The 25,620-nt window shown below is 56.2% G+C and overlaps 2 protein-coding genes across 4 annotated transcripts in view; one reads left to right on the top strand and one right to left on the bottom strand.

The window, feature by feature from the left end:
• MARK4 (microtubule affinity regulating kinase 4) overlaps positions 1-16,736 on the top strand; it is a 29,224-nt gene extending 12,488 nt beyond the window's left edge. For 2 of the 3 annotated variants that reach the window (XM_081274920.1, XM_081274918.1), the window contains 9 exons: positions 2,792-2,911; positions 3,253-3,352; positions 4,123-4,232; positions 4,338-4,497; positions 6,084-6,301; positions 6,993-7,096; positions 9,628-9,906; positions 11,063-11,107; positions 12,460-16,736. In XM_081274920.1, coding sequence (XP_081131046.1) covers positions 2,792-2,911; positions 3,253-3,352; positions 4,123-4,232; positions 4,338-4,497; positions 6,084-6,301; positions 6,993-7,096; positions 9,628-9,906; positions 11,063-11,107; positions 12,460-12,796 — 1,473 coding nt within the window. In that variant the 3' untranslated portion in view covers positions 12,797-16,736. Of the gene's footprint in view, positions 1-2,791; positions 2,912-3,252; positions 3,353-4,122; positions 4,233-4,337; positions 4,498-6,083; positions 6,302-6,992; positions 7,097-9,627; positions 9,907-10,067; positions 10,148-11,062; positions 11,108-12,459 lie in introns of all 3 variants that reach the window. The other variant, XM_081274919.1, reaches the window with a different exon arrangement.
• On the bottom strand, positions 16,315-25,231 carry CKM (creatine kinase, M-type). The gene is made up of 8 exons (XM_081274921.1): positions 25,075-25,231; positions 22,536-22,733; positions 21,298-21,452; positions 20,802-20,934; positions 19,143-19,314; positions 17,769-17,892; positions 17,314-17,503; positions 16,315-16,840 (listed from the first exon to the last, which is right to left on the bottom strand). Exons 2-8 carry the CDS (start codon positions 22,726-22,728, stop codon positions 16,662-16,664), a joined length of 1,146 nt encoding a protein of 381 aa, XP_081131047.1. The 5' UTR covers positions 22,729-22,733; positions 25,075-25,231; the 3' UTR covers positions 16,315-16,661.
• Between the last annotated feature and the right edge of the window lie 389 nt (positions 25,232-25,620).

Here is a 25,620-nt window from a genome sequence, read left to right as displayed (position 1 = left end):
CATCTCTGACACGAGGGTCACTTTGAGGCTTTGCAAATACGTGACAAGTGGCAGCAGCCCCTGCCCGCGTGTTTGCCATTCCATGGGGGGATCTTGGAAGCGCTGTGCCGAGAGACAGAGCCAGCTTCGCGAGGCCAGAGCATGTGGCTTCATTTCTATGAAATGTCCACCTGGCGCAGGGGCCAGGTGGGCCAGGGGAGGTGACAGCCGGGGGTCAGGGCTTCTGAACGATGGAAAACGTGCTCACAGTGATTGTGGCTATGGCTGCGAAACTTAGCAAGTTACTGGAAGTCCTCGAGATGAATGCTCAGAACAAGAAATTTTCTGGAACTGATGTCCCAGCCACGGAGCCAGGCAGGAAGCAGAATGAAGAGTTGAGGAGATGTGGTGGCAGGTGTTGGCCAGTGCTGGGGACAGACACTGGAAGCGGGCAGCCCGTGTGGGCCCTGTCTTCCTCTGCGTGTTTTTTGTTTTTCCTTTGAACTTTCTGTTTTGAGATGTTGCCAGTCTCCAGAAATGTTGCAAGAATAGAACACAGAACACGTGGTCCCCTGGGAGAGCCGCGGAGCTGGCCCCTGGCCACCCGGGCCGTATCTGTCTGTACAGGCACATGACGAGGTAGCTCTGGTCCTTGTTGATGGACTGTGGGACAGTTCCTTGCAGACACTGTGTCCCTTTGTTCCCAAAGGCTACAGTGGGTTATCTTCTGAGACCAGGCGCATTCTCCAGACAATGGTCACCTACAGGAAATACATCCGCGGCTCAGTCCTGGCCTCCACCCTGTGGTCCACACTCAGATTCCCCCCACCGACCCAGGAGCCTCCTCACAGCTATTTTTCCTCCTTGCCGGGGACTCGCTCAGGCTCTCCAAATGTGCCCAGTCCCTGTGTCCCCCCATCTGAGCAGCTGCCAGCCTCTCTGTCCCCCTGACATGGCATGGCATGGCAGACGGCTTGGCCACTTGTTTGTAGTTGGATTGCCTGGTGCTGCCTCTGGCTGGACCAAGGCCACACCTTTTGGGGAGGCATTCTGCAGCTGGGGACTCTGTGTCGCTCAGGGTGGCCCGTGGGGCGTTTGAAATTGGGCAGTCAGGCAAGTCCTTGTTGAGGACAGACAGTCAGAGGCGCCTGCGTGATGAGCAGGGAGGGCCCTCCTCATGGTGGCCTTGCGCAGGCCGCTGAGCCCTGTAAGCTCACTCTCCCACTCTGTTGAGTGAGGACCATTAAGATATGCACCTGGAGCTCATATGGCAGCCCATGCCTGCGTCCCAGTGACTCAGGAGGCTGAGGCAGGCGGATCACACATTTGAAGCTGGCCTCAGCAACTTACCGAGGCCCTGTGTCAAAATCAAATATAAAAAGGGCTGGGGAGCCGGGCAGGGTGGCGCACACCTGTACTCCCAGCAACTCCGGAGGCTGAGGCAGGAGGACAAAAGTTTAAAGCCAGTCTCAGAAGATTAGTGAGGCCCTGAGCAACTCAGCGAGACGCTGTCTCTAAATAAAACAAAAAGGGCTGGGACGTGGCTCAGTGGCCAAGCGCCCTGATATCAAATCCCTGGTACCAAGAAAAGACTCACCTGGAAGCACCTGGACCCAGTCCTGCCGCGGGGTGATTTTTCTGAGTAGCGAGCAGAAAGCTAAGAGGCCTTTTGGAAGGGCCAGGCTAGCCTCTCATCTGCCCCAGGCCCTTGTCATCTCTCGCTGTCCGGGTCTCCCCACCAGCCAGCCAGCTCTGTCATTTCCTTTTTGAGTGACTTGGGACGAGTCTCTGAACCTGTTTCCCACCTGTAACATGGGGACGGAAGAGTGACTGCTCGCAGCCAGCCTGGGCCTGGGAGCCCTCACCAGGACTTGGCATCGGGCCGAGGCGTCAGACCTGGCAGCTGCTGCTCTGATCACATGACAGGCGTGCGGTTTAGGGCTACGCAGCACGGGCTCGGAGCCCCGCCTCCTGGCTCGGAATCAGGCCCTGCTGCTTTCTGCTGTTCAGCCTCCGACAAGGGCCCACCACTCCGGCCTCGGTGTCCTCATCTGGAAAATGGGTGCTGCCCCCACGATTCAGGCAGGAGGATCGCACATTGGAGGCCAGTGATGTCCTGGCGATGGTGTCTTGTGCCTTGAGTGCGTGGTGCTGGTAGCCAGCGGTCTCCGAGGTGGCTTTATATTAAGTGATCCCAACCCTTGGAGCCCACGTGGCCTGCAGCCCTGCGGTGCTTCCCAGGCGCCCCCTCTTTCAGCCCCGTTAGGACAGCCTGGAAGGTGGCTCCCCTGCCCAGTCCCCGGGCTTGACCCCATGGCCTCCGGTTTGTCCACCTGCTCTGTCTCCCTGGGAGGGGGTGCCTGGGCTTCCTGACCTTGGAGCCTTGCTGGGGACCCTCGGAAAGTCCTTAGGCAGACAGACAAAAAGCAGGGCCGCGTGTGCTTCCGGAAGGTCCTCAGACTCCCAGCCCTGTGGGGGCAGGTGGGGAGGGCATGCTGGGCCCCACTCTGTGCCTGGTATTTAAGTAGCATTGCCCTGGGGCAGCTACTGCTGAGGCTTTCACCGTGACCCCTGTTCAAACAAGAACAAAGTTTCTCCCTGAATGAAGAGTTCTATAGCCTTAAAATATCATTTTTTTAAATTGCTGCGTCTCTGCAGTGTTCCCATTTTACAGATGAGAAACTGAGTCAGGGAGAGGGCTGGGACTCGAGGCTGCCGTCACTTCTGTCCGAGGGTTGGGAGGGAGGTGGGTGTGTGGGCGAGAATTGGGCTGGGGACACGGCCACCCCCCCCAGTAACCCCGTCCCCACAGGAGCTGCGGGAGCGCGTCCTCAGAGGGAAGTACCGGGTCCCTTTCTACATGTCCACCGACTGTGAGAGCATCCTGCGGAGATTCTTGGTGCTGAACCCCGCCAAACGCTGCACTCTTGAGGTGAGCCCGGCCTTGTGCCTCCGGCCAGCTCCCCACACTCTGCCTGAGTGTCCCGCCTGAGGTGGACGGGGAGCCCAGGCACAGCCCATCCCCATGCAGCCTCGCCCACTCCCTGCCACGCCAGTAATTAGCTAATGAGCTACTGGATGATTACAGGGTGCGGGGACCCAGCTGCTGCAGAGCAGGCGGGTGGCATAGGGAGGCGGGGGGGGGGGGGGGGGCGGCCCTCAGGATCCCTGGGTGCTGGGTGTCGGCCTTGAGCAGGTACGCAGCCCCACCTGGGCCAGCTGAGGGGCGAGCTGCGGATTCCTGGCTCCCTCTGACACCTCTCGTCCCTGCAGCAAATCATGAAAGACAAGTGGATCAACATTGGCTACGAGGGCGAGGAGCTGAAGCCATACACGGAGCCTGAGGAGGACTTCGGGGACACCAAGCGAATAGGTGAGGGCCACCTCATCCCTCTGGCTAGTGCCTGCAGAGGGGTGCCTCGTGGCCCAGCGCACCAGCAAGCGTCCCCCTCCGTGCCTCTAGGGGAGGAATCCCAGGGCTGCTGCATGGAGTCACTCTGCATTTTAAACAGTGGATCTGTACCAGCTGTGTGTAGTAGGTCCTGCTGGCTTTGACCTTGACTTTTTTCCCCCTGGAAGAACCCGTTAGAAACCACCCCGTAGCCCTCTTTCTACAGCTGAGGAGGCTGAGGTGACCATGACAGCCTGCTGCATTCCTCGGGACTTGCTTGGTTGCGAGTAACAGAAACCCTAAGAGGCTGCCATTTATTGGGCAAAGTTTGCCAATATCAGCAATTTCATGTTCAACCGAATACTGACAGTTCACTCATTCACATGACTACGAAGGCCAGGGTAGACAGCTTTCAGGCACAGCTGGACCCAGGTGCTCCAAGACGAGTTGTTGGGAGTCCTCTTCCTGGGAGCTTCCTCTTCGTGGCTCACTATGGGAGGGGGGGCTGCCAAGAGCATATGCTGGAAGCCTGATGCCCTCTCAGAAGAGAAGGCAATGGCAGATGGCCTTGGGGACAGAACACTTTGGCTGGCGTGACATGTGTCTATGTGCCTGCGCCCCAGGTATGGAGCAGTCAGGGGTCGGGAGCCTGCCATGGTAGAAGGGAGATGGCTCCAGACAGACCAAAGGGCAGCCGTGCAGAGCAGGTGGAGGGGTCCTGGAGGCTGACCCTGCTCTCATGCCCTCCGCAGAGGTGATGGTGGGTATGGGCTATACCCGGGAAGAGATCAGAGAGGCCTTGACCAGCCAGAAGTACAACGAAGTGACTGCCACCTACCTCCTGCTGGGCAGGAAGACTGAGGTCAGAGGACGCCAGGGGCCTTCGGGAGTGTGCCCTGCCCCGGGTGGAGGGATTTGGGGGGCACAGGGGACGGGCGGCCAAGAAAAGTCTGCCAACTTTTTGCAGGAGGGTGGGGACCGCGGCGCCCCAGGGCTGGCCCTGGCACGGGTACGGGCGCCCAGCGACACCACCAACGGGACAAGCGCCGGCAAAGGCACCAGCCACGGCAAAGGGCAGCGGAGCTCCTCCTCCACCTACCACCGCCAGCGCCGGCACAGCGACTTCTGTGAGTTCGCCCCGCCCCTTCAGGCAGGCTCCGCCCCCAGCTCAGGGCCCTGGAATGGGCCACCAGGGGCTGCGTCTAAGAGGCAGGAGGGGTCCATCTGGAAGAGCCCAGAGCTGAGCAGACAGCCGCGCCTTGCTTCCTCTCCCATTTTCTGGGTTTTCGTTTGTCCCTTATCCCACCTTACCTTTTTTCCTGATCCGTGAGCCCACAGATTTCTGCTTTTTCTTTTGCTGTACGGAGGATTGAACCCAGGTGCTAGGCAAGCGCCCGGCCTCCGAGCTACATCCACGGCCTTTTTTTTTTTCCCTTTAACTGAGAATTGAACCCAGAGGTGCTCTAGTATTGAGCCACATCCCCTGCCCATTTTAGCTTTTATTTTGAGACAGCGTCTCCCTAAGTTGCTTGGGGCCTTTAACTTGCTGAGGCTGGCCTTGAACTTGCAATCCTTCTGTGTCAGCCTCCTGAGTAGCTGGGATTACAGGCATGTGCCACTATGCCCAGCTAGGAGGTTAATTAACATTTCACTTTTAGAGACCAGCCCAAAAGGTCCTTGAGTCTCTTCAGCTACTCATCTGGGTTGAAGCAAGAGTCTTTGGGGAATTAATTCATTGCAACTGGGGCACAGGACTCATTGTACAAAGTGACTGCTTAGAGACTGCCTTCTCACTTCTCCTCCACACTAAAATGGGAGGAGGCCATTCCAAGTGGAATGAGGTTGGGAAGATACCAGATTGTGCCCTACATTCTGCAGCCAACAAATATCTCATCTGCTGCAGAAAATAAATAGACCCCCACCACTGTCAAAAATTAGGCATGGAAACCAGGCATGGTGGCACATGCTGTAATCCCAGCTACTTGGAAGACTGAGGCAGGAGAATCACAAGTTCAAAGACAGCCTCAGCAACTTGTTGAGCCCCTATCACAAATAAACAAAGAGCTGGGTATGTAGCTCAGTGGTAATGCAGCCCAGGTTTAATGAGGGGGAAAAGATTAGGCACGAAAACTTCCAGGAGGTCTGTTGCCTACATCTTCATCAAATTTAAATTCTCCACTGATTTTTAAGTAGTTTTATTGAGATAATTTACATCCTGTACAATTCACCCATTTAAAATGTTCAGCCCCCAGCATTACTATACTTCCAGAGTCCATCACCGTGCTCGCTGTGGGGACACTTTCATCACACCAAGAATCCCACCACCCACCCCCACCCCCACCCCGCCCTGCAGCTACTAGTCTGCTTAGTCTCTGGATTTGCCTGTTGTGGACATTTCTTTTAAGGGATTCCATACACCCATACACGTGTGGCTCCTTGTGGGAATACCTTGACTTATTTGGCCACCCCCTGGATGCGGGGCATTTAGGCTGCTCCCAATCTTTTGACATTAAAAAAAAAGTAAGAAAAAAGAAAAAGGCGAGGGGCGTGGCCGGGGGGCTCAGTGGTCAGGCCTTTGCCTGATACTTACGGGGGCGGGGGACCCGGCAAAGCCTGTCTGGACCTGAGGTCGTGTTGTGGTTCCTGGGTCCGCGCGGACGCACTGGTGGCTTTGACAATATTATCAGCGGGACCTGCTCCTTCCCTCCCCCAGGTGGCCCCTCCCCAGCACCCCTGCACCCCAAGCGCAGCCCAACCAGCACCGGGGAGGCGGAGCTCAAGGAGGAGCGGCTGCCTGGCCGGAAGGCGAGCTGCAGCACGGCGGGGAGCGGGAGTCGGGGGCTGCCCCCATCCAGCCCCATGGTCAGCAGCGCCCACAACCCCAACAAGGCGGAGATCCCCGAGCGGCGGAAGGACAGCACGAGCACCCCTGTGAGTGGGCGAGGGCGGGCCACCTGGGTCCATCCTGCAGATGCCACCTGCGGTGCGTTTCTCTGACCCAGGCAGTTCCCAGAGCACTGTGTAGTATTTGGGAAGAGCCTGTTGTCACCAGAGAGAGCTGGTGAAGGGCACCGGGCGGGCCCTGCTGAGGCAGATACCTGATCTCAGACCTTGACGTCCAAGGGGACAGTGGGATCCTTACACTCCGTGTCTTCATGGAGCTCACCGTCTCTTGGGGTTGGGGACATATTTGTCTGCAGTGGGCACCCAGGAGGCCCAGAGGCTGCCTGGCCTGGGGTGGGCATATTGTGAACTGACCAGGAGATCAGAGGCTGAGTAGGGCAGCCAGCAGGGGGATGTTCTGAGCAGGCGACCCGGCCAGAACATGGGCTCACTGGGGACCGAGTGTGGCATGTCCCTGTACCTGTATGGCCTGTATGGCTCACCCTCGGCCCCCTCCCCCAAAACCTCGAGTGGCCTCCCAGGCCCACCTCCCGGAGAGCTGGTGAATGGCACCAGTGGGAACAGCCTGTGGACCTCTCTGCGTTTGGGGGTCTCTGAGCCCTCGCCTGCCTGCCCCCCTGGGTTCCCACCCAGGTCCTGACTCAGTCCTTCTGGGAGAGGGCAAGAGGCTCGTGGCAGGCAGCCCTTCACCGCTCCTCATCCCGTGTGTCCCCCACAGAACAACCTCCCTCCCAGCATGATGACCCGCAGGAACACCTACGTTTGCACAGAGCGCCCAGGGGCCGAGCGCCCGTCCCTGTTGCCAAATGGCAAAGAAAACAGGTATGGGGGCCCGGGACAGGAGGGGCCGGCAGGGAGCAGGCCCCTGGATCTGAGATGATCCCACCTGGACAGTGGGCGGGTCCACCCTGCCCTTGGTAGGACGTGCCCAGGTACCCTGTCCGTGTCCTCACCTAGTTAACCAGTCACCAGCCTTAGAACAGCAGGCTGCCTCGCTCTCGCCTACAAGCGGCGGGAACCCAACCGGATTTTTTGAATGATCCATTTTTAGAACTTGAGAGAAGCCCCAGATCTTCACAGCTTCCACATCATCTGGCTGGGTGGCCCGCCTGGGTGGCCCAAGGCTGTGAGGTCTTTCTAGCTGGCAAGTGAGGGGACCAATTCCAGGGGGCTGGCGCATGGACAGGGAGTGAATTGGTGCCCATCCAGGAGTGCGGCACCTCCAGCATAGCCACACTCCCACCTGCAGGGCCACTGGCCATGTGACTAGCCAACACGGAGGCCCAGCTCTGGGACGTGCCTGATAAATGCAGGCGGGTGTTACGGTGGCTGGGGGCGGGGTAATGCCGTGGGCGACAGTCGTGATTCTGGGACTACTCAGTTCTGTTTGAGGCTTGCCTCCGCACTTTGCTACTACAATTACTGTTGGGCAAATCTCTGAGCCTCTTTTCTACTCTGTAAAATGGGGCCAACACCAGCTACATCCAGCCCCCCTTAAGATTTCCGATGGTGAACAGGTGTTCCTGTACCTGGCACAGGGCTGATACACTAGGCCCTGGCTGAGCTATTTTGATGGTTTACTAAATAAAAGTAAGAATGCTGATCATTCATCAGGCAGCAGTCATGTGCAAAGTACCTTAGCTGACTTAATGCTTCTAATGATATTGCAAGTAGATCCTAGTATTTCCATTTTATAACTGGAAATGAAGCACAGAAAGGTTAAATAACTTGCCCAAGGCCCACTGTAGCTGATGAGTCAAGGAACAAGGGTTGCAGACTGACTCCAGAATCTGCATTGGCAGCTGTAGTAACACAGTCTTCCTGGTCAGTTAGATTATAGCCCAAGCTACTGGAACAAAGAGACCTTTCCAAGGGATGGTGGCTTAAGAAAGATGGAATTTTGAAGGCTGGGGATGTAGCTCAGTGGTAGAGCATTTGCCTGACATATATGAGGCCCTGGGTTCCATCTCTGGCACCTCAGCCGGGGGGTGGGGTGGTGGGGAGACAGCAGGGTTTCTCAGGGAGCCCAAGCTGATTCTGTGGTTCTTCATGCTGAGACTCCAATCTGGTCTGAAGCAGCTCTACCAACTGCCACTGTTTCCCAATCTGCAAGAAGTGAGAAAAAACTAGAGGGTATGCAGCACTCTTGAAAGGCATGGCCCCCCACCCGACACAGTGGAGCACACATGTAATCCCAGCTGCTGGGGAGGCAGAGGCAGGAGGATTGTGGGTTCAAAGCCAACCTCAGCAACTTAGTGAGGCCCCAAGCAACTCAGCGAGACCCTCTCTAAATAAAATATATTTTAAAAAAATGTCTGAGGATGTGGCTCAGTGGTTAAGTACCCCTGGGCTCAATGCCTGGTACCAAGAAAAAGAAAAGAAAAAGGCAAGACCCAGAAATGGTACAAGGCATTTCTGCTTGTTTTCTATTGGCCAGAGCCTAGTCACATGACTACCACCCATGTTGCAAGGGTTGCTGGGAATTGTAGTCTCGGGGAGGCCATGAGCAGGGTTCATAGGAAGTAAAACAGGGATAATGGATTCTGGGAGAGAGGTAATGGCCTCTGCCACAGTCAGGCTTTCCACTCTGAGATCTAGGCTGGTCCCTGGAAGATAGAAATTGGAATTCTATTTCAGCTGTCAGGATTGGGAGAGTTGGAAAGGACTGGAGAAAAACTGGGACAGAGGGACCCCTACTTCCTTCATAATATCTTGAAAAAGTAAGGGGGGGTCCCCTTTGTATTTTCACCCATCAGCAAGTTGTCATGATTGAGCTGGGTGCAGTGGCTCATGTGTAGTCCCAGTCACTCCAGATGCAGAGATGGCAGGATCACTTGAGCCCAGGAGTTCAAGGACAGCCTAAGCAGCATAGCAAGACCCCCATCTTAAAAAAAAAAAAAAGAAGAAGAAGAGGAGGAGGAGGAGGAGGAGGAGGAGGAGGAGGTTGCTGTCATAATGAATCCGGGTTTTTGATATTCACATCTGCTCCTTATCCGAGCAGCCTTTGCCAAGTTCATTTGGTTCCTAAAGTGTGGATAGCACACAGCAAGGGAATCATCCACAAGTATATGTAAAATCTATTTGGTTGCCGAGTCTGGAGAGAGGAAAGTTGGAGCACTGGACAGATTGGAGGAGGTAGAGTTTAAAGAAGGAACAGATTGAAAAAGAGGTAACTTCCTTCTAAAAGTCCATAAAATAATGCTGTGGGTCTGTAGTCTGCAGCCTGCACAACCGTACATAGCAGCCCCCTAGCTCCAGGGTTTATGGGCTCAGGGCAGGACAGTGAAGAATCAGGGGGATTAGGGCCCAGGTTTGCCTCGGAGTCCCACCCTGACCTGTCATTCTCTCCACAGCTCGGGCACCCCACGGGTACCCCCCGCCTCTCCCTCCAGTCACAGCCTGGCTCCCCCATCTGGGGAGCGGAGCCGCCTAGCACGCGGCTCCACCATCCGCAGCACCTTCCACGGTGGTCAGGTCCGGGACCGGCGGGCAGGGGGCGGGGGCAGCGGGGGCGTGCAGAACGGGCCCCCAGCCTCGCCCACGCTGGCACACGAGGCTGCACCCCTGCCCACCGGGCGGCCGCGCCCCACCACCAACCTCTTCACCAAGCTGACCTCCAAGCTGACCCGTCGGTGAGCACCACCGGGCACCAGGTGGGGGTGGAACGGGCTGGCCTGTCTACTACTCTGTTCTGCCTCCTGCGCCCTGACCTCTCCTCCTCCTTTTCCTTTTCTTCCTCCTCCTGCTCCCTTCCCCTGTCCCCTACCCCTGTCACCTCCTCCTCACACTGCAGGGTCACCCTCGATCCCTCTAAACGGCAGAATTCTAACCGCTGCGTTTCGGGCGCCTCTCTGCCCCAGGGATCCAAGATCAGTAAGTCCCGCCCACCCTCTCCTTGTCTGCATCTGGTGTGTGTGCGGGCCACAGGGAGGGGCCGTGCATGTGAGTGGGGAACAGGGCCTGGATGTGGGTCTGCGTGTTCATTTACTCCTTTAATAAAGAGCGGTGGCCAGAAGCATGGCCCCTGGAGCCAGACTCTTGGGGTCCAGATATCAACTCTACCGAGTGACCTTGAGGAAGTCACTCAACCTCTCTGGTTTTCCTCTTCTGTACAGTGGCAGTCACAATGACAGGTCATTCCTTTGAGGGTGGTTGTGAAGACTGAGGAGGTTTTCTTGGAAAGTGCTTTATGAATGCATTATTTAGAAATAATTTGTTCACTACTTTTATTCATTACTGCTGTTACTTGTGGGGCACCTACTTACTGTGTTCCTGGTGCCATTCTGGACCCAGGAGTGAACAAAATGTGAAAATGTCGTGCACTAGAAGAGCCCACATTCTAGTAGGGGACCAGAAAATATCTAAATAAGTCACATATATGTAGAGAGAGAGGGTGGGGGGGAGGAGTATCGGGTCTTGACAGTACAAGTACTAAGAAGAAAAATAGAGCAGGGCAGTGGTCCAGGGTGTGGGGAAGGGAGGGACAGGCTCACTAAGGAGGTGTCTGCCATTTCAACAAAGCCGACTGTGTGTGAGTGTGTGCGTCTCTCTGTTGCCCCTTCTACATATAGGTGTCTACCCACTCCCTCTTTCTCTGTCTTCCAAATTCTTCGGTGTCTTTTCTACCACTTGCACTAACCCTCTCAGGACGAACCCCCTTCTGGAGATGTAGGGGGTCAGTTCTAGCCAGCAGGGAGGGACTGGGCCAAGGCAGGGCCCGGGAGGCAGTGGGTTGGGGAGGAGGGCTCCCTATGTCCAGGTTAGACACCCTGTCCACCTCCTCCCCAGGGTCACAGACGAACCTGAGAGAATCGGGGGACCTGAGGTCACAAGGTGAGTGCATGTGACTGCCCCTGACCACCTCACAGCTCCTCCCTCCCACCTGGCCCTCAGATGGGACCTGAGGCCATTTTCCAAGCCCAGCCTTCTGAAATGCCCCATGACCCACCTCCTCTGCCAGTTGCCCTGGATTCCTGCCCTTTGCACCACGGCGCTGAGCACCATCTTGTCCTAGCTGCAGCCCAGCTGCCCTCCTGTCACCACCCCGCCTCCTTTCGCCTCTCATCCATGGTGGCAGAGTGGCTGCCCCACTGCTCTGAGCCACGCAGTGGCAGACAGTACCTGTGTGGGCCCAGGGGGCAAATATCTTAGATTTTAAGAGCCAGTCTGTGGCATGGGCTCTGCCATTCCACTGAGAAAACCATATTCCCTACATAAAAAATGGGTGTGGCTGTGTCCCAATAAAACTTTATTTACAAAAGCAGGTAGCACAGTATTTGGCAGCCCTGCTTTAGTTTCACCCCTACCAATTTAGAGACCCCAGTGCAAACGAGAGCCTTCCCCTGTTTCCAATAAAGTCCAGACTGACGCTCATTGGCTGGGGCTGAAAGGGTGGGCTACTCTGATTGGTCAGACCTGGCCGTATGCTCGTCATTGATCCAATCATAGTGGGCAGAGCAGTGGAAGTTCTGATTGGCCATGCGTTCTTGGTGGTCCGCCCCCTAGAGAAGAATGCTCAAGCACTTTGCATTTTGTAGAGGGACCGCCTGCACGTCTCCCTGACCTGCCCCTTTCCCCAGCATAATAAATACTAGTGGTGGTCTCATCCCAGGTAGAAAGTCCCGAGAAATTTCCAAAGACCCCTTTGTGCCGAAGGTACTTCTAAGTGAGTCCCTGGTCTAGAGTGAAGAGCGCTGGGCCCCACTAGGAAGGGGTAGTCATTACCACAAGAGTATTAGGTAGGAACCAAGCTCGCGTGCTCCAACGAGACCCCAAAATGCAGTACTAAGTTTCTCATCCAGGCTGTGTGGCAGGGTCACTCTGTCCCATATGGTCATTCAGGTGTCTGGGTTCTTCACCCCCATTCCTTAGTCATCTGTACAGGCGAGGCTGGCTGGTGCTGCTGCCAGTCCCTGGGCATGGGGACTTTTATGAAGGACACCAGGTGGAGTGGCAGGCCTCACTTCTGCCCATGTCCCAGAATTTAGACCCGGCTGCAAGGAGTCTGAGACATGTGATCTCCAGCCAGGCTGAGATATCCAGCTGAAATTGTCACTGCAGGCGCAAGGATGGTTTTGAGGGCACAGCTAGACGTGTGTCCCAAAGTGGAGAGAGTTGTCCCTTCAGTTCTCTACCCACCTTCCCTTGGTCTCCTGTCTGTGACCCCTACTCTCTTCCCACCCCAGTTGCCATCTACCTTGGGATCAAACGGAAACCGCCCCCCGGCTGCTCCGATTCCCCTGGAGTGTGAAGCTGACCAGCTCGCGCCCTCCCGAGGCCCTGATGGCAGCTCTGCGCCAGGCCACAGCAGCCGCCCGCTGCCGCTGCCGCCAGCCACAGCCGTTCCTGCTGGCCTGTCTGCACGGGGGTGCGGGCGGGCCCGAGCCCCTGTCCCACTTTGAAGTGGAGGTCTGCCAGCTGCCCCGGCCGGGCCTGCGGGGCGTTCTCTTCCGCCGTGTGGCGGGCACCGCCCTGGCCTTCCGCACCCTGGTCACCCGCATCTCCAACGACCTCGAGCTCTGAGCCACCACAGCCCGGGTCCCTTCCTCTTCCTCTCTCGTTCCCTTCGCTTCTACAAGAGGAAAAGGGGACAGGGAGAGGATTCTCCTTTTGTCATCACCTCGGGTTCCATGGATTTGGTTGGGGACACAAGTTATCCCCTCTGCTGTTCTCCGGGGCTGCTTGGCACAGGAGAAGGATGAGGGGACTGAGCCGGGGGAGCTGGCACCCTCCTGGAGGCTCCAGCCAGTCCTGCTCCCCCTTACCCTGCCGTGGGGGCACCTGAGGAGACTTTGGGGGCAGGGCAGGTGGGAAGGGACGCCGAGGAGAACATTCCTCCAGCAGCTCAAGAACTAGGCCTCGGGCAGGGCAGGGGAGCTGCTGAGCCCAAGACTGGAGAACTCGTGGGGGGCTGGGAATGGGGTCAGAGAGGCAGAGTCCTTCCCCTCCCCCATCCCTCATGCTCGAACCCCAATTCCTGCCCTAGGCTGGCGCGGGGCACTTTGTACAAATCCTTGTAAATACCCCACCCCCTTCCTCTGCAGAGGTCTCTCAAGCTGCCGCTGACACCTCCGGTTTTTAAGTTATTACTCCCCACCTTCCCACCAGCCCCTCACCTGCAGCCTGTTGCCCAATAAACTTAGGAGAGTCCCCCACACTGACCCAGGGCTTTTCCTTCCCTGCCCTCCCCTGCAGGTGAGTGGAGAGGAGGTGTGTGACCTGGGGCCAGTGGCTTCTCTCTGAGCCTGTTTGGTCATCTGCAGAGCGGGGGTGGCGGGTGTGAGGGTGAAGGATCCTAGTGGGAAAGGGCAGGACAGAACTTGGCCCCATCCAGGTCCTCTCTTGGGGACCCCCATTTATCAACTCCCGCCAACTATATTACACTGGACTCAGCCTCTTCCTACTCCAGTAGTAAATTTATTCAATAAACAGTCATTGACCAGTGCCTACTCCGTGCCCGGCCAGTGCTGGACCGGGAGACATGGGATGCCCTGTCTGTGGGTACAAACACTAGGGAAACTGTTGTCTTGGGGAGCCTGGAGAGAGAGTGAGGAGGGTTGGAAAAGAAGCTCCAGAGGAGCTCATACTGGAGTTGGGCTTTGAAGGATGAATAGGAGTTGATCAGGACTTGGTGATGCCCTGAGCAGAAGCCCAGGTGGAGGTGGGAGTACATGGTCTGACTCCGGAGAGCTGCAGGTAAGTTCAGCGCCGCTGCTGCTGGGCATGCGTGGGGAATGGAGAAATGCTGCATAGGAGGAATAGTCCATCTCCACCGCTTAAGCATAAAGGTATTTATTTGCTAATCAATAGTCCAGGGGCTCTAACTTCAGGTATAGTTGGGTCCAGGTGTCAGGTCATCTCAGCTTTCATCAGTGTAAATTTAATTCTAATGGAGTCCAATAGAAATTCCTTTCCTGATGGCAAGAGGTGACCCCAGCAGCCCCCAAGCATCTGTCCCTCCTCAATGCCAACTTTAAATAAAAGTCCTGAGAGACCTGATTGGCCAAGATAAGTCATGTGGTTATCCCTGAACCAATCACTGGCTTTAGAATGGCTGTGGCCCCTAGCTAGAGCTGAACTTAGGGTTCCTCAAGGAGAGGCTTCCTGAGCAGAAGAGAGGTGGGAGCTACACTCCTTCAGCTGGGGCCTCTGGGGCCCCAGTGGGCACACTAGGCTTTCTTCCGAGGCACTGGGGAGAGTTTTGCACAGAGAAATTTAATTGATCCCTGAAGGCCTCCTCTGTGCAGGGATGTCTCCATCCCTAGCCTTGTGGAGCTCAATTGGTAGAGATAGGTATGTCTTCAGACTGACCATCCAGAGGGGCAGAGTTGAGTCCAGTAGGTGCCTGCCCCAACCTAGGAGGGCTTCTTGGAGGAGGAGGAGCTGGCTACCCACATGAGATGGCATGTGAATCAGGGTGTGTATGGTCACTGTGAACGATGATGAGAGTAGAGATGTCTGGAGGGCCTTGAAAATCATGGAGAGGGGCCTGGGGGGGGGGGCACTGGGTGCCACAGCGAGGTTATGAGCCAGGGAGAGTAGAGAGGTTTGTGTTGGGATTTGGGGGTGGGGGAGGGGGAGAGATGACGGGCAGGGAGGAGAGCAGAGTGGGACAGAAGATGGGGAGAGGAAGAGTGGATTTAAGAGGGTTTTGAGGCAAAATGGGCAGGACTTGGTAACTACAGATGCCTGGACTTCGATGTGGCAGGCTCAGATTGTCAGGATGGAGCATAGTGGTCTCTTTGGCTTCTGGGGGTGGAGCTGTGACTAGTGATGGGATCTTCAGTTGGGGATAATACTCTGAAGGATATCCCTGCATCTGACAGGTTCTTCATGCCTTGGTCTTTGGGTGTCTTCTAACTTTCCTATTTCAGCCATCCTGAGAACTTACGGGGACAGCCCTGGGCCTCAGTTTCCCCTTTGTAAAGCAGAAGGCAGATTGATCTCTAAGGGCCCTTAACCTCTCTTTTTTAATTTTTTTTTTTAGTTGTCAATGGACCTTTATTTTATTTATGTATGCAGTGCTGAGAATCGAACCCAGTGCCTCACACATGCTAGGCAAGGGCTCTGCCACTGAGCCACCACCCCAGCCCCAACCTCCGGCTCTTAAAGTTTGCAAAAGTGCCTCTGCCAGGTTCCTAAGGGCTCGGCTTCATTTCCTTCTGAAACTTCTGTCTCTTTGGGGGTCCGCCCCCAGTGTTCTGTGGAGGCCTTGGCCTGTTTGGCTGACAGGCAGTTCGTGGCATGCCCCACAGAGCAGGTCCAGATACTAACTGGTTTCTGTTAACTCTTCCTCCCCCAGTTACTTTGCCATATTCCGTTTAGCTCTTTCCTGGGACCAAGCTCTATAAAAGACCCATCCCTAAAGACCACATAGGAAGGCACCCTCCCAAGTCCCAATCAGGAGGAGCAATACATGGAGCTGGGAACTGCAGGGTACACACAGTGAAAATCAAGCAATAATGAGGGGAGAACTGAACGATGAGCCTTCAGCAGCAGATCAGATGCATTTCAGTGTGACCTTAAAGGATCGCAAGTAAAAGGAGTGCTAGGAGATACGGGCGCCATGGAAGGTTCTTGAGCAAAGAAAGAGAAGTTCAAAAGACTGGTAGCTACAGAGCGATGAAGTCAAACTGGACAGGAGGAGGCTGGTGAGGAGCACACAGAGGTAGATGTACTGGATGTATGTATGGGGTGGGGAGTGTCTCAAGCCGGAGGCCCATGGGCCAAATTCAGACTTTTTTTTTTTTTTTTTGTCTGCATCTCTCCCTCTCTGAACTCTGAGCATGATTAATTCACAGCCCAGACGGGGAAGTCCCCGGTGTTTGGCTAAGTGGCGGTGGGCCACTCTTCTGAGTCTCCGACTCCTCATAGAGGATTGCAAGTTTTTGTCTAGGTTCTGTACCCTAATTCCGCCTCATTTTAGAGATGCGATAAAGCAAGCCTATCACGTGCCTAGAGAGGGCAAACCATTTCAAGAACCCAGTGGCCAATTACAAAACTGCTCCCTCCGCGTCCCTCAATACTGTGCCACACAAAGCTAAGGCCACCACTGTTTTTATTTCTTGCTTTGCGTGGAGAAGCAGGAGCTCCAGCAGCGCCGCGGGCGCGGCGTCGGCCGGAGCTCCTGGTGGTGGGCGGGGCCCTGGACACCCAGAGGTGAGGGAGGTTTTTCATTGGCCAGAGCCCAGAGGGTGGAGCCCATTGGCTGGAACTCGGGGTGGAATAGGAACTCCGAGTAGGGCGGAGAGAGTGTCCAGGTAACGGAACCATTGTGGGCGGGACTCTGGGGAGAGGGGCGGAGCAAGGGATGAAGGGTTGGGCCTCCAGTGCGCCGGGTCCTCTGGGAGCCCGGGCTCCAGCCTTTGGCGGCGGGCGGGCTGGGTGCCTACTTCTGGGCAGGGATCATGTCGTCGATGGACTGGCCCTTTTCCAGCTTCTTCTCCATTTCCACCATGAGCTTCACACCGTCCACCACCAGCTGCACTTGCTCTACCTCGGATGAGCCCAGCCGGTCGGCGTTGGATATGTCAAACACAGAGCCCACTGCAGCTGTGTCCACGCCACCTGTGGGAGCAGGGGCCAGAGGCGTGAGGAAGGAGCCGAGATGCAGAGCGGCCGGAGGCTGCCCCTGTGTCACTTGCAACAGGCGCGTGTATTGAATGCCTACCATGTGACCGATCACCTGCACACAGAGCCTCCTTAATGTCTGTTTACTTGGGGTCCAAGTGTCCGGCTTTAGGTACCTCACCCCTCAACCATCCAACATGAAAATAAGCCAAAGTGTGCAAGATTCCAGCAGATCCCTGCTGCCTGGGGGCGAATCCTGACCACCCATTTACCGTTGAGGAACGGATTCCCGGGTATGCAAAATGCATATTATATAGCCATGACCATACTAACTCGTATTTCAGAGGAGGAACAGCTCACAGCAGGAAGCCCTAACCGATCCCAGAGCTCGCGGGGATGCTCCACCTCCCCTTCCTCTACCTCAAAGGACATGCCCCAGACACCGCGGGGTAGGGGATGCGGGGCTGTACCTGTGCCCCGCTTTTGCAGACGCAGGCGGGTGAGAATCTCCTCGAACTTGGCGTGCTTGCTCAGGTGTGCCAGCTTCACATGCACGCCTCCACGCAACCCAGTGCCCAGGTTGGATGGGCAGGTCAGCACGTAACCCAGGTGCTCGTTCCACATGAAGGGGTGGCCAGCCTTCTTAAAGATTTCCTCAATCTGAGGTGGAGGGAGAGGACCGGGGATCAATGTCCGCAAGGCACTCCCAGCTACACCAGGGTTCACAGGGCCGAGGCGCGGACAAGGATGGAGGCGGGCACCAAGGGGGCGGAGCTGGAGAACTGGGAGGAGACTCTGCCGGGTTTCGGGGCGGGTTCTTGGAGGCTGGCCTTGGACATAGGGGTGGAGCCTAGTTTAAGGGTGTGGCCTTGGGGGCGGGGCTTCCGGATGCCGTGGGAGGTCAGTGCGAGGGGCACACACCCACCTTCTGCAGCCCCACGCAGAAGCGACGGAAAACTTCCTTCATGTTGCCCCCCTTCTCCATCGAGATGACCCGGAGGTGATCCTCCTCATTCACCCACACCAGGAAGCTCTTGTTGTCATTGTGCCTAGAGTGGGGTGCGGCAAGAGGCCAGGGAGTCAGCTCTGTGGGAACCCCATTCCCCCACTGTCGCCCGAGCACAACCCGGGCTCCTCCCGCTGAAGGAAGCAGGCCTGAAGGGTATGAGGTGAGTGACATTGTATTTCTCGCAGAAAATGAAACCCAAAGACTGCGCCCTCACAGGATATCCAAATCCTCAAATCTGGGATCAAGAACTTGTAGGGGCTTAAAAACCTCTGAACGTGGGGCTGGGGTGGTGGCTCAGTGGTAGAGCCCTGGCCTAGAGGCCTGGGCTCGATCTTCAGCACCACATAGAGATAAATAAATAAAGGTATTGTGTCCATCTACAACGAAAACTTTGAACATCGTTAAAGACTCCTGGGGCTGGGGTGTAGCCCAGTGGTAAAGCACTTGCCGACTGTGTCCAAGGACCACAACACATACACACACACACACACACACACACACACACACACACACAACTCTTGGAATCTTAGAATCTTTAGCACATAGAAGCTTAGACTCAGAAACGACAAATCTTGGCAATCCTACATCTGGAATTCGAGCCCAAGGAATCTGACCAGTGCCTGGGTACACAAGCGCTTGGCACCTGCCATTAGGATTATCTTGGTTACTGTGACCACTAGTTATGCTTTCTATGAATCTTTGAATCCCTAAATTAGTTTCACATAAATCAGCTTTTTTAGATCTTGAAAGAATTCCAAAAGCTGAGAGTTACTGGGATCCCCATTTTATAGAAGGGGACACTATGGAGAAGGTAATTAATTTTTCCAAGTCACTTTTCTTTTTTCTTTCTTTTCTCTTCTTCTCTCCTCTCCTCTCCTCTCCTCTCCTCTCCTCTCTTCTCTTCTCTTCTCTTCTCTCTCTCTCTCTCTCTCTCTCTCTCTCTCTCTCTCTCTCTCTCCCCCCCCCCCAGAAGGTCTGGCCAGGCTGGCCTTGAATTCCCAGGTTCGAAGGATCCTCAGCCTCCCAAGTAGCTGGGATTACTGGCACCCCAGGGTCACATAGCTAGTAAATAACAGAGCTGGGATTGGAGCCCACGGAATCTGGTTCAAGTCCATGAATTTTTAACTGCACTTCTCTATTCCAAGTTTCCCAAAATATGACACACAAACCCCAGGATAGGCAGAGCGGGGGAAAGGTCACGGTCTTTGATCATGGGGGAGGAGAGGGGGCATCCTGGGGGACTGCAAGAAAAGCTGGGGCAAGAGGCAGCTGAGGGCAGGAGGGGCTCACCAGATGCCTCTGGCGTCGGGCCAGTCGCGGGCCATGCCCGAGGCCAGCAGCAGTGGGGACACAGGCTTGTCGAACAGGAAGTGGTCATCGATGAGCTGCTGCTGCTCCTGCTCGGTCATGCCCTTCAGAGGATAGTACTTTCCCTTGAACTCGCCCGTCAGGCTGTTGAGGGCTAAGGAGCCACAGGAGGCACTGGTCAACAGCCTGACCCCCTTCAACCCTGGGGTGGAGGCTGGGGACCCCACACTGCTGCCCTTGATGGGTTTGACCCCATGGGTGTCCTGAAGGCACCTAAACACTGTGACTGTGGCACAATCTGTCCCTCCCCTGTCTGTCCAGGGCCCAGGAGCAGACAGATAGTCCCACCCAGTCCACTTGCAGGGGCTCTGCACTGCGGGAAGACAGAGGGCTAAGCCTTGGGGTTTGGGGAGCCATTAGTAACAGTTAGTCTAAGATTGCCTGTGTGTTATTTGTATATATTCACATGTATAAATTATATTATGTAAGGAATAGATTTGTATACATGTATGAAAAATATGTATATTTATGTAATATATATTATGTAAATATATATTACATAAATATGTATTTATGTAATATCTAGATGCATTTTATACATTCTTATATGTATAAATGTACTATGTATAGTACATTTAACATATAAAACAATAAATAATATGTGACATAATATATATCATATAACCTGTTATATATGTTTTATGCTATAGTATATATTTTATATTTATATATTAACATGTCATATAGCATAATAACATTACATATTATATATTATGCTATTAAACGTATTTTCTGTATTGTTGAAGTTTTTCACTATTGTGTCTGTGTGCTGTAAATACTACCTACTCTGTGCATCTCGTCTGTGTGTATGACGTCACATTAACAGCTCACGATTAGTCATGGTAAGAGAATTCAGATCACAGAAAAACCCTGAAAAACAGGACTTTTCCCGCCTATGGAGCCAGCGGTTAAATATTTACCAGAACCATGCCTCCTGCAGGTCCTGGCAGGGTCATCTGGGAACACACTTGTGCTTCCCCTGCCCTGGCCTGTTCTTCACCCTGGACTGGCCCCCTCAAAGTCTCTGCTGCCACCATTGCCTGCAGCCCCATGGTCAACAGCTCAAGGAATCTACACAAGTGTGTCCCTGTCCCTCCAGTGGCTTCTGCCTAGCTCTGAGTCAAAGTCAAAGCCCTCCCAGCAGCCCAGAGGGCAGAGTCTGGCCACTGGCACCTCTCCAACCTTGCTCCCCACTTGGCCACCCTGCGTCAACCCACCTGTCTCCTGGCTCCAGCAACACACAGTCCCACCCCAGGGCCTTTGCACTTTCTGTCCACCTGCTTGCAGCTCTTCCCCACAGTGCCTTCCTGCCAAGGACGTCTCAACACCTCCTTTTTCAGGGTGCTCCCCTCACCTCCCAGCCTGCCCTGAGCTCCTTCGCCTCACTTCCCACGGGGACCAGAGCCACTAGAAATTGCACCAGAGAGAATGTGAGGACCCTGGGACGCTGGGGTGGGACATCTCAGGACCCCTCAGGACCCCTCAGGACCACCGGGACACAGGTAACGCTGCCAGCCATCACTGGCGACGCCCCCCGCTGTTGGAGCACGGGAGCGGGAGGCTGGCCCGGGCGGCGCTCACCTTCCACCGACAGCTTCTCCACCGCGCGCCGCTCGCCGCGGGAGCAGTGCGGGGGCAGCGTGTAGCCCTTGATGCTGCGGCCGGTGCGCACGCGGCTGCTGAGCACGTAGTTGGGGTCCAGGTCGTCTCCGCCCTGGACGGCAGGAGGCGAGTCAGGGCCCCCGCGAGCCCAGACCCCCAGCTCGGGCCTCTCCCCTCCCTCCTGGGTCCTCCCCTCCGCCCTCTGCCCTCCTCCTGGCCGCCTCTGTCCTGCTAGTCTCCAAACTTCCTTCCATCGTCTCGCCGCCTGTCCCTCCCGCGGCTCCCTGTGGATCTGCCTTCTCCCTGTCCCTGCGCCCACTGCTGGCACCCCCCCCGTGCCTGTCCCCCTTTTCCATCTGTTTCTGAGCCCCCTCTGCCCCTCCCGGCCTCCCCTCTCCCCGTCTCTCCATCTCCACGTCTGTCGCGGCCCCCTCTCTGGCCTCTCCCTCGCCCCCGCGGCCGGCTGGGAGCCCACCTTGAGGTTCTCGTGGTTGAGGTCCGTCTTGTGCTTGTCGGTGGGTTTGTAGCCCCCGTGTCGGTCCTGGATGATGGGGTCGAAGAGATCCTTGAAAACCGTGTAGGACTCCTCGTCCCCGGCCACGCAGCCCACGGTCATGATGAAAGGGTGGCCTGGGGGGTGGGACTGAGATCAGAGGTGCTTGTCCCTGTGTGTGTGTGTGTGATGTGTACCTGGGGGGCTTCATTCAAGACCCCCGGGTTAGGAGGGAGCGCTGGGAGAGACTGGGGTGGCATCTGGAGTGAGAGAAAATGCTAGAGGCGGGCAAAGGAGAAAGGGAGTCTCAGGGACTAGGTACAAGGTCCTGGTCCCCAAATCATGACATCTTAGCCTAAAGTACTAGTAATAAAAACCTTGAAAGATCCAATTATGGGTTGGGGTGTAGTACAGTGGTAGAGCATTTGCCTGGCAGGTGCAAGACCCTAGGTTCCATTTCCATCAAGGAAAAATTTTTCAAAAAGAATTGCCAAGTGCAGTGGTACACGCCTGTAATCCCAGCAGTTTAGGAGGCTGAGGCAGGAGGATCACAAGTTTGAGGCCAGCCTCAGCAATTTAGCAAGGCCCAAAGCAACTTAGACCTTGTATCAAAATAAGAAATAAAAATTCTGGGGATGTAGCTTGGGGGTAGAGTGCCCCTGGGTTCAATCCCCAGTACTCCCCGGCAGTCCCCCCAAAGGAGCAGTGGCTGGGTCTCTTCAGTGGAAGAGCGCTGGCCCAGCATTCACGGGGCTCCAAACACCAGCAGGAGAAGCAGAGGACTGGAGCCAGGGACCCCTTCCGGGTCTCAGGGTGAGTTGCTGCAAGAAGGGGCTGGGGCTCTCGGGGCGGCTCCAGGAGTCCTTAGAGAAAGACCCTGGATGCTGGGAGTGCATGCGCTGCATGCAGCTCAGCGCCGAGCCCTGGGCGTGCGTGGGCCCTGGAGCTTTCCCAACATGGGCACCCATTTTGCAGGGGAGGAAACTGAGGCTCAGGAAGATTCCATGACCTCCTCAGGGGCCTCACTTTATAATTGTGCACAGGTTTCGAGTGCCATGTGCCTGCACCCACCGTGCACTTTCTGGGTGTCGCTCATTTGGAGTATCTCACAACTGTCCCAAAGTGTGTCCCCATGTACAGATGGGGGGACTGAGGAGGGGGTGGGGATGGCTGGTGGCCTCCAGCCTCCCAGTCCTCACGGTGCTCCCTGGGCTGCTTACCTGGGTTGTCCACACCCGTCTGGATGACGTCATCCAGGGTGAAGCCCGACGGTGTCTCCTTGTCCCGCAGCTTCTTGTAGAGGTCAGGGGTCAGCACCTTGGCCATGTGGTTGTTGTGCTTGCTGAGGTCTGGGTATTCCTCCTCAGACTTGAAGTTCAGCTTGAACTTGTTGTGGGTGTTGCTGAACGGCATGGTGGCTGGGGGGCAGAGAGAGCAGGTGGAGAGACGGAAGGACAAAGCGTGTAGTTGTAAACTGCACGTTTCTTTCCAGGCCTGTCGCTCCCAAGTTTCTGGGCATCTGTCAATCTTAAATTTACCATCAGTTCACCCACTTTTGAAAATTATGCGCTGTTACCTAGCCCACCGAGCAGCAGACTAAGAGAGGTGTTTTAAGAAGTGCGGTGGCCCTCGCCTGTAATCCCAGCAGCTTGGGAGGCTGAGGCAGGAGGATTGCGAGTTTGAAGCCAGCCTCAGCAAAAGTGAGGTGCTAAGCGACTCAGTGAGACCCTGTCTCTAAATAAATTCAAAATAGGGCTGGAGACGTGGCTCAGTGGTCGAGTGCCCCCGAGTTCAATCCCCAGTACCAAAAAAAAAAAAAAAAACCACACACACACCTCTGTGCTTCTGATACATTCCTAAATTCATTTCTGCTCTGTTTGTCAAAAACCCTGCTTGTCTTCAGTTGAGTCCTCCTCTCTAGGAACTCCTTGGACCTCCCTGGTGACAGTGATGGCATGGGGATCCTGGTGGCAGGCAGGTGAGGAAGATTGGCTCCCATCTGGCAGAGAACAGCTAGGGAACCAGGCAGACTGTGGGGCTTGGAGCAAGAGCGGTCCCCTCTGCGCCTGCATCCTGTCAGGAAGCATCTGGAGTCCTAGGGCCCTGATTCTGACGCATCTGGACTAGGTGAGCCGGGTCTGCTAACCTTGGAAGAACTCATTTTCTGGGTAACAAGAGGGAAGCCCCAGGTCAGAAAAACACCGTGACATAGAGAAGAATGTAGGTTCTGGAACCAGGTGGCCTGGGTTCGAATCCCAGCTCTGCTATTTATGACTAACTGTGTGCCCTTGGGCAAGTTGTTTAACCTCTCTGTGCCTCAATTTATTCATCTGTAAAATGGGGATTGATAACAGTGCTCACCTCATGGGAGTATTGAAAGGATTCAATGAGTTAAATGCAGGTCAAGCACTTGGGACGGCCTGGCACACCGCACACCTACTTTTGTTTGGCTATTGTTGTTACTGTTTATGGGGGTCTGGGTGGAGCCTGGTGAGGAGGCGGAGGAGAGGGCGTAGCTGGGAATGAGTTTGTAAGCAGAGAAGGGGCATGGACTTCATGAAGATCCTCAATCAAAAGATGAGGAGGGGGGGTGCTGGACATCTGTCCCCGCTTCTGCCAGCTGCCAATTCTGCAGGGCTCAGTCAGAGAGAAAAGTTCAACCTTGGAGTCAGCAGAGCAGAGTTCAAATCCCACCTATACCATTTCCCTGCTGTGTGACCTCAGGACAATCAATAGGTCTCTCTGAACCTTGGGATCCTCTGAGTGGAGCCCTCCTACTGGGGTGGCCAAGCCCTGGCGTGGAGTGGGCCCCTGGGACTGCGATTGTTAGTATTATTGGGCTCACTAGACCCTGGAAGGAAGAGGGACCCTCCACAGAGATGGTGGGGGGCAGCAATGGGAAGTAGGTATGGGGTGGAGGCGGGTGAGATGAGGGCAGGGGTGGGGCCGGAGGGCGGGGACCCACCAAAGTCCTGGGCACTGCTGTCCAGGGTGGCTATTTTTAGGACCTGGCAGACTCCCGCCTCCACCCCAGCTCCCCCCACCCCCACATTCCGGGTCTCAGCTTGCACCCCGTCAGCAGCCCAGGACAGGTGGGCCAGCGTGGCCGGAGGACAGCATGCTGGCCTCGGGCTCAAGGACATCCCGGGCTTCCAGCCCAGACCTCCCTTCCGAGGGTGTCCCACCCCCATCCCTGCCAGGGACACCCCAGGGGAGCTGAGGCAAGGGAGTGACCCCCAGGGGACACCCCAGATCTCATGGAAACTGAGGTCCACTGTCACACCCCCAGGCTGGGGCCACACCAAGACAGAGGCATGCAAAGGAGAGTCACAGAAGTCAGGCACAAGGTCACAGGGACACCACGGGAGCCCATGCCACCCAAGCGCCCCCGGCAGCTGCTTTAGCAGCCCCGACAGGTGACATGCAGACACAGACGCCCCCTGGGGCCGGGCGCCCAGTTCTGGTGACAGACCGTCATGCACACAGGCCTGGGCCACCCGCGCCTTGCAGGGGTTGACGGTGAGCAGCTGTCCAGACCCGGTTTGTCCCTGGGGACCCCTCCCCCTGCCCCACAGCTCCTGCTGCAGGAATATCAAGTCTGTGGGGACAGGCGGGCCGACGGGTGGAGATGACATGGAGCCCCCATCCACCCCTCACGGCCAGCCCGCCTCAGGGGAGCCCGACACAGGCCCTTCCAGAGCCAGGCTGCTTCCGGCCCCGGGGACCCTGCTGTGGCCACCCTGACTCCCCGGGCAGTACCTGGTTGGGCTGGGCTGAAGGGGCTCTCTGTGTCCTGCAGGCGACTGTGACCCGGGAGGGGCCTGCAGCCCCGGCCCTATATAGAGGGCTGTCCCCAGGGAGGGGGCCTGGAGGCGCGGGGCCTCTCACCCCATTGCCCGGGCGCCGTGCCCACCCTGGACCCAGGCGTGCCTCTCGCCCAGCCCATGGCCTTGTATGGGCTGTCCCCGGGCGGGCCCGGCCCCCCATCGCCAAGCCGGTCCCCCGATCAAGTGCTGAGTCGGGCTGGCAGGGACAGCTGGCCCCCCGCCAGGAACATGGGACAGTGACTGCCCATGTCCCGGCACGTAGAAGCCAGTCTCCCCTGGCCCCTGGGGCTGCTGCCACCGCCAGGCGCCTCCTGGGTCCCCACTCAGCCCCCAGCAGCCCTGACCCTGGCCAGGGGCAGCCCTGATCCTCAGCACGCGTCGTGGGCCAGCACTGGGGAGAGGAAGCGGTGGCCTCAGGAGAGCCGGGGACCCGGTGAACCAGAGGACACGGAGCCCCAGAGAGCGGCGACTCGCCTCC

The sequence above is a fragment of the Spermophilus citellus genome (genome assembly GCF_964194105.1).
Source record: "Spermophilus citellus genome assembly, chromosome: 18".
Lineage (NCBI taxonomy): Eukaryota > Metazoa > Chordata > Mammalia > Rodentia > Sciuridae > Spermophilus > Spermophilus citellus.
The sequence above is the reverse complement of the archived record's forward strand: the minus strand, read 5'-3'. Positions and strand labels throughout refer to the sequence as shown.